The sequence below is a fragment of the Phoenix dactylifera genome, chromosome 11 (assembly GCF_051530095.1).
Source record: "Phoenix dactylifera cultivar Ajwa chromosome 11, Ajwa_hap1_PhDact_Kaust_v1.1, whole genome shotgun sequence".
NCBI lineage: Eukaryota > Viridiplantae > Streptophyta > Magnoliopsida > Arecales > Arecaceae > Phoenix > Phoenix dactylifera.
In genome coordinates, this window is record NC_143200.1 from 9,167,762 (window position 1) to 9,176,186 (window position 8,425).

General features: G+C 42.5%; 1 protein-coding gene across 1 annotated transcript; it reads right to left on the reverse strand.

Annotated features, from left to right (window-relative positions):
- On the reverse strand, positions 1 to 3,258 carry LOC103721487 (uncharacterized). The gene is made up of 4 exons (XM_088706761.1): positions 3,235 to 3,258; positions 3,109 to 3,133; positions 2,545 to 2,777; positions 1 to 1,934 (listed from the first exon to the last, which is right to left on the reverse strand). Exons 3-4 carry the CDS (start codon positions 2,755 to 2,757, stop codon positions 1,923 to 1,925), a joined length of 225 nt encoding a protein of 74 aa, XP_088562887.1. The 5' UTR covers positions 2,758 to 2,777; positions 3,109 to 3,133; positions 3,235 to 3,258; the 3' UTR covers positions 1 to 1,922.
- Between the last annotated feature and the right edge of the window lie 5,167 nt (positions 3,259 to 8,425).

An 8,425-nucleotide genomic window follows, 5' to 3' on the forward strand; every position in this document is an offset into this window, starting at 1 on the left:
TGAAATTTAAAATCTTGCTCTCAGTTGTAATTCTTGCTGTCCACAAAGAAAACAGTGAGGATATTTCAGATCTAAGATAGATCTGAACAGAATTTCATCAAAAATTTTAAGCAGTCATATTTGTTTTGAACAGATTATAAAAGAGTCAACACTCTCTCATTGGGACATGAAACTAATATACACTACAGTAACTCTAAGAATCACAATGGCCACCTTTGGTACCATAAAGATCACCTTGATAGCATCCCTCAGGCCATCCAAAATACATGGCCTTAAAAGCATGTACCTGGCCTGGAAACTAGGAGAAGAAGTTTCATGATATCATGGAAAAGCTAGTCTGTCCTCTTCATCCGTCATAGAAGATAATAACTAGTCTGTCCTCTTCATCAGACATAAAAGATAATAACCAGTCCAAGACAGTTGATGCAGCAGGAAAGCAGCCCATACACATCCCATAAACACAGTCTTCTGTATTTCAAATCTTGCGACGACAATATATTGATTTCTCTACTGAAAAACATTCATATTCTGATTCTACAACTTTTTCAGACAGCAAATAAAAGATTTTGTTATTGCCATGATAAACATAACTGCAACAAGAAGCATATGATAGCAGCCTTTTGTTTTTGGTGTCCATTGACAAGGAGGGGGGCATGCAAACCACTTGCTCTAAGCACAAGGCCACAAAAATGTGATTTTTTCTGGTAAAGGGAATCAAGGAACTCATCATGTTCTCATGAATTCTCTCTAAAATCTATAAATCATTCAAATTCCAAATGACAAATTTTCAAGAGCTGGAGTAAAGTTGGATGTGTCCTGGACTTTTGTAGCAAGTTGATTCCCGATTTTTTCTTTGACTCAATCCCGGTAACTGTGAAGGATTCTACAATCAGCATCAACTTTTAAAGGCACAAAAGGTGCTATTCTGCTTCTGCAAAGTTCAGACTAGCAGCTTACAGAAGGTGAATGCAGCAAGGCATACAATTTGGCAGATAGGAAAGGGAGGAGATCAAAAGCAAAGAGAGATGCCTACCCCGGGACAATGAATAAAACCTTATAGAACCTTCCATTGAATGTCCTAGATGAACACCTAGTTGTTGCTAGCAATTGCATAGGTGCTTGAGCTTCATACAGACAAGAAGATGCTTAGGCAAACCTCATCTAGACCATCATCTGTATGTACACATGCATATATGAACTATGCATACATAACAAACAAGATTATACATGTATGAATCTATACAGGTGATCAATGTAGATGTGTATATGTATGTTTATATCAGCATGCTTATATACATATATACTATATTTATAAACCTTTGCTTAGTAAATGGCACATGAAATCTAATAAGAGAGTCTGAGAGTGAGATATATCAAAATGGCTCCTAAAAGATGAACAAATTGTACTAATAAAAAACTAAAATTTAGACATTAAACAATGGATCACAAAAAGGTCTTTGACTGCACCTTTCCTTCCATTTCACACTTACCTGATTTCTTTATTATTAACCAGGTGGAAGTTCCAAAAGCTAAGTAAACCAGAATCGCTATTATCCTGAAAGCATTAACTCCTTGATTAATGATTGTTCTGGCATTATCAACAATGCTAAGACCTATCAACAAACATGAACAGTATATATATTTGTGTTATGAAGGTTATAAGAATTTCCGAAAAGAATCATCAAGAATACCAGCTGAAAAGGTGAAAGTTCTACCAATCCAAGTAAATAAGACATCTTATCTAGAGATGAGCATGACCACATGAAGCGGAGAAATAGACAGTATTATGCTGGGAAGGGAAAGAATGCGGAAATTTAACAGGGGAAGGGTACTTACAACTCATGGCCAGATCTAGGAGCTAAAGAAATGCTTGAATTCAGGGGACTTCTCATACACATAATGCATTCCACTTTACAGAAGCATCACGCATAAACCTGAAATTAATGCAGTATCACAATCACTTCCACAGCCGAAATGTTGAACTAGGAAAATATGGAATAAAATTTGAATTGAAAAAAGCATATGGATGACTTCTGCCATTGTCATCCCACCATCTCATAGTTAGGTGCGTAACTGATATGCAAGCATCACTTTTTAACTGAATCAATTACCCATATTTGCCTCATGGTCCAAAGCATCCCATTCATTCATTCATCCATCCATCCAAACAATGCTTTTGATATGGGAATTCTATAAAATCCACATCACAAATGCAATCTTCGTAAAACTGCTTTCAAGCCCTTCCACAAAGAAACAAATATCATTAAGCATCTGCTCTCGCAAAAACATCCATCCACTATCTGCTTTCATTACACGACCGACAGTGCAAAGCCACCCATTCACAAAGATCTGGGAAAGGTGGAAAGGTAGGTAGGTAGATATACATTTTTTTCTTCTTGTAGCTCATGTCACCAGTAACCAGTTCTTTAGTTCATTTGTTATTATTAATTTTCACAGTGCCTCAACAGTCCGAGTGGATGAAGCCGAGACGGGCGGCTCCTGAGGTAAAGGAGCGACGGGCGCCGAATGGCCATGAGAATTTACCCTGTGGAGGCGGCACTTGAACGAGCCGGCATGCGTCGCCGGGGCGCACACGCACTTGGGGGCGGCGGCCGTGCCGTTGCTGCAAGAGGACGAGTTCGAGGGCCAGCTCCTCTTCGGCGTCCGCGGCGACGTCCTTTGGTGGCGCCCATGGCGCTGGCGGTGCTGCTGAACCTTGCTTTCCTCGCCGGCGGGGGGAACGACGGTAGACGCCATTTTAGCCGGCACGTCCTTCGCTTTTATCAAAATTAATCTGAAGTCAGACCAATTAAATATTTAAATCTACGAAGAAATTTGACTAAAAAATAAAAAAAAAATCAAAACGTAATATTCATTAGTAAGTTGATTAAAAAAAAACTCCATGAGAGTCAAAAAAAAAAAAAAAAAAAAAAAGTTGCCGCATCAGAAAACAACCGATCTGAAATTAGATCGGAAACAAAGGCAAAAAAAAAAACGCAGAGAGTGATAAATTAAATCAATTAGGCTAATAAGAAAATTATAAAACATTCTTAATATTATCAATATTTACTTAATCAGAAACCAGAAATAATAACAAAAATTATTTACCTGCAACCGTCCGAGGCTTAAAAGTCTGGCAGGAGAAATTTTTAAAACGATTTATTTGTTAATAATATTTCTTTTTTTTTAAAAAAAGAAAGGATAATGATGAAAAGGGAAACGGGATAGACTCACAAGGAACTCAACGAGCCAAACCGGCAAACTGAGTTTCATCGGGTGGCACTCGCATTTATAGGCCCATCCCCTCGTGCCCACGGGTAGAACGGGCAGCCCTCCAACTGCCCGTGATTCCTCCTACTAAGAATCCGGGCCCCACCACTATCCCGCCTCTCCCGATCCACGCTTCAGCTACAAGGAACCGGCGATTGTGACTGATCGAGGCGACTTACCGCCGTGGAGCCCACCATGTGTGACGGAAATGTCCATCACTCGTGGTTCTTTCGCCGGTCACTATGCAATAAAGAGTACAGAAGCCGCTGCGGTAACACTGACACGGTCACGGCGACGCTCCGTCATGGGCATTAGCGTCATTTGAGCTTTTTAGCCCGATGCAACCGATACCCGGGTTTGCAGACTTGCGGGAGGCGTCATGCTTGCTATTGCTGTCGCCACTTGAACACGTGGAGAGCATCGGACGGCTGATTTCTCTGAGTGCTTAGAAACGGAACGGTTAACCAGTGGGACCGAGCCAACGGAAAATGGCATGATTGAACGGAACGGGAGCTGATGAGATGCAGTGGTGCTGTGGTGGTTGGCGCTTCATTAACTGACGTGTAGACGTTGGTGTACGTTTAACATCAAGGTGGCAATACTGCGACGAGCAGGCTTTAGTTGCTATTGCGATGAGTACTAGCTTTAGTCTCCAACACGATTCCTCTCGGGTTGGAAGTGCTAATATCCCTGTACTCGGAAAGCAGTAGCAACAGTATGTTACCATCCTGATGCATGCAACTAACTCAAAATGCTTTAAGTAAGGAGAACAGAAAGCTCGTTGGATTGGCTCCAGTGCCGGCTCGAGCCTTAGGCGACCGCCTGTGGCTGATTGGCTCCGGTCGAGCCCTCGCATATTTAAGTCAGAATTTTTTTTTTCTTGTAGGAAGTTAGATGGAAGAAGAAGAAAGTACCATGAATAACACCAATATCAAGGATTCTATACAGGGATTCAGTAATTGAGTATTAGACCATCAAGCCATTCAGTAGTTCTCGCCTTTCGTAGAGGATTCTAACCTATTTATAGGTAGGATCTCGAATCTTCAATATTCGTATACCAACAAACTCAAGATTGTACCGTAATAACCTACTAACATGATGTAATAGCCTTAGGGGTGTGCCATAGCCGCCTGACACGTGATGGAATAACTAGGACTCCATATGCGTCCAGATAAAAGGGTCAAGCTGCTTCTATCATGAGAAGGTTCTGCTCACCTCAGGCTTACTATTGAGCTATCAAATCGAGTTGAGAGGCTTCAGCTCTGGAGGTTGGCCACTTCTGGTTTGCTCATCTGATGTGGGATGAATGCGAGGGATTTAAACATAAGGGTTATCAGTAAGTTATGTTGATTAACTAGCCTGATTGCAACAGGAAATTCAGTTACATATGAGCTAAGAAAGCATTATCATGGGCATAGTAATTTCAGGACTAGTTATCCGCATATACTAATTCATTTAGGACTTAGAGTAATGGACCGTTGTAGTTGAGAAACCACTAGATTAGGATGCTTTCTTCAATAAATCAGACCTAGAGTTGAGGCTTACCAAACATTGAACTTCTGGAATTCTTCTGGAGGAGGATCCTTGATCTCACTCTCGAGGGTTGGTGATTGGATAACCAAGCTTCATCTTCCGTTGCAACAGGGCCCCCTTGCTATTGATTTGGAAGGATAATAGACCCAATGACATGGAGTACTTTAAGGACCTGCAAAGAAACAGGGATTAGAGGTTTGGCGTGAGAGAGGAATGGAATCACAAAAGAAAAGGGAGGCGAGAGGAGATAGGGCTGCGGTGGATGTGGAAGTGGCTTTAGGGCCTCACGCCCAACTTGGAACAAGGGCCTCACGCCCAACATTCTCTCAAGGTGACAAAGCAAGATTGCTAAAAAAGAAAGAAGCTCTTTTTTTTTATTCATTCATCAACTGAAATTACAAGATGTCATGAGGAGGTATTTATAGACTTTCCTCATGATTTGAAATTTAAACACATAATGAATGGCGCTCCACATTTGAAGGCTTGGTTGCTAGAGAAAAGAAAAGAGAGTTGGCCGGCTTTAAGGAGGGGATTTGAAAAGTTGTTGGCTCCCATTTGATTTTTTTTGCATTTACATTGTGGCCGACCTCTTGGACTTTGAATTTGGGTGACGTGTCAACTTGTATGAGGTGGCATGGTGATTGGTTCTTTTGATTTTGACTCATCCATTTGGCATTATCCTCTTGGTTGAGATGATTGCTGATGTGGTGTTGAGGTGGCGTCTGGTTGAGATGATTGCTGATGTGGTGTTGAGGTGGCGTCCCAATAGGTGTCACATAGCATGTTGCATAGTGATTGGTTCTTCTGATGAGGTGGCATGACGTTGTATTGGTTCCTTTGATGAGATGATGTGGTCGGCTCCTTATGCTTAACTTCATCCTGGTTGGCGTGCTTCCATTGGTTGGAGTGGTGGTGAGGTGGCCAGCTGATGTTGATGTGGATGCCGAGGTGGTGCTCCAAGGGTGTGCAAAGATGGTGGTAGAAACATGCAAGGTGGTGGTAGAAACATGCAACCTGTCCTGACTTGGCTTGCTTTCTGACTTATTGAGGCTTGCTTTCTGACTTATTGATTTTATTTACAGGACTCGATCAAAGCCACAGTGACCTTGAGTTAATTGATTGGAGTCTTTTCTGGATTCTGGTGCCCGCACCATCATCTCATCTTCCAGATCGACTAGGGGGTTCCGACTAGGATACCTTAAAGAATCTTTGGATGTGCCTGCATCGCCACATAGGTTATGAGTCGAATGAATATAGTCGTGCCACATCATCATAGTCATTTATTGCCACATCACGAATCCCCTCACTTTCAAGCCCAAAGCATCTCTCTTGATTTGGATGAAGGAAGTAACCATCTTGTTAGACTCTGTACTGCTTATGGAGAGCATTAACCCCAAGTGGTGGTCCTCCAAAGGTTGAGTTCTGACTCTTAGTCTCTCGAGGGGATGCCGTCCGAAGCAAGGTACATATTTGTTGTTCTAGATAAAGGGACAACTGGCTAGATCGATCCAATCCATCCAAATCTCTATAAAAAGAGAGAGAAAGGACTCTGCAAATCCTCCATATTTGGAGAGATTTGAAGCATCCTTTCTGTCGCACTGAGAGGCTTCTGCAGAACTTGATCACCGAATTGTGCCGAATTATTTTTGCGTGGCAGTTCTATAGTTTCTCTTCAGGTTAATCGCCTTACTATTCTTCTTTCTCTTCTTTGCAGGATGGACTCCCCATGGGAAAGATGTCTTCGGCATCATATGGAGATGGTTCAGTTGGCCTCGTGAGATGCCAAGAAAAAAATGAACAAGGCAAAGGCCAAACTAGGATCCCTCAAGAGTGGGCTAGAAGTCGAGAAGAATCAAACCAAAGTAGCCCTACTCTAGACAACTGTGACGGAGCAAGAACTGAAGGTCGCCCAGTTTCGTGTCACCGAAGCCAAGAAGAAAGCTTTCCTGGCCATGGAGAAGTTCAAGGCGTCAGGGAGCTACCATGTGTGGTTCACCCTTACCATTATCGTGTTCTTCATAGAGGGCTTCAAGGAGTGCAGAAGTCAAGTGTCGAGGCTCTTCCCCTAGGTTGACCTTAGTGGCCTCAACCCTATAGTGAATAGCAGCAACAAAGTTGGGAAGCAAGACAATGACAATGAAGTTGGGGATCCATCGCGCCCCAAATAGGCTTCTGTAGGCCTCTTTCTTATGCTTCTTGGCACCACCACAGAGTCGCACATGAGGTAAAGGGTGGTCTCCTGAGTTGGATGATCTTACCGAAGTCGTCGGACTCGTAGAACTAGAACTCAGCTAATTCTGACAGTTGACCCAATGGATTGATTTTAATGATCACAAAATAATTAAATATGTTACTGATGTTTGTATGTTCTTAGAGTGGTTTGATCTATTTTTTTGTTAAGTCGGGTAATTCTCATTGTTCTAGTATGAATACAACCAAAAAAGTCCAAAAAGTAACATATCCCGAAATTTCATTGGCGCTCGTATGAGATCGGTCCAGAGCACGTCATCCAAGTGATGAGCTATGAAGGAAGCCACCCAGTCCGCTGTCCCGTTTGCCTCACGATAGATATGACTCACCTCAAAGGAAGTACCCCCTTCTCATCATGCTCCAAATATCTCGTAACAAGGGGTGTACACTGGTTCCTTAGCTTGTCCCTGAATCTAGGCAATCACTGTAGCTAAGTCGCCCTCAACTCTATCTTTGGGACTGAAGTATCAAAGATCATACTCCCACTAGCTGCAATGAGCCTCGAATCTGGTCCCCTAATCACATATCCTATGCCACATCTGTTGCCACCATCCAGAACATAGCCATTAAAGTTGATTTTGAAAAAACTTTGGGGTGGGGGCTCTTAGGAGATGAACACTATCTAAGCATTGCAAGAGCTGAGGAGAAGTCCTAGATATCTCGAGCTATCAAATGTTCTCCAACGACATATATATGGGTGATCTCATCAGCTTGTACGAGAGCCCTCTCTAAGGTAAATCTTGGTGATTGATCGGACTCCCCAAATATCCAAGCATTATGGGCCAACCAGATGTGGTAGGCCATGTACATAGTTGTAATAACAACCGATCTGAATGGTGAACAAGAAGAGCTCCTCCTTAGGTACTCCAAGAAGGTCTGAACAGGGGTTGCCGATTGACATACCTCATGAGAGGCGTCGGCCATAGAGGAGCTGACTCCAACATGATAGAAGTCGACTCATGGATGCCCATAGGTCAAAATAAAAAAGTTCAAATTTTATAGACATCAAAAGTTGACTCTAGGTAGAGAAGGATCGACTCCAAGACTTGAGAAGCTGACTGTGGCACTCGGGAGTTGAGTGGCAAAAGCTAGAAATCAATCCTAGGTTGATAGAAATAGATCCTTGAAGAGCCACTGGTCAAAAAATAGAAGATTTCATATTTCGGCCCTTTCAGGAGTCAATCCCAAGATGCAAAAGTCGATCCCATGACTTTAGAAGTCGACCTTGAGATGCCATAGGAAGGAAAGACAGAAGACTGCATTTTCTAGTCCTTTTATGAGTCGACCCCTGAGCACCAGAAGTCGACTCTTGAGGTTCAGGAGTAGACTCTTCTATTCAAGCAATACCATAACAGCTAGTTTCCAGCATGAA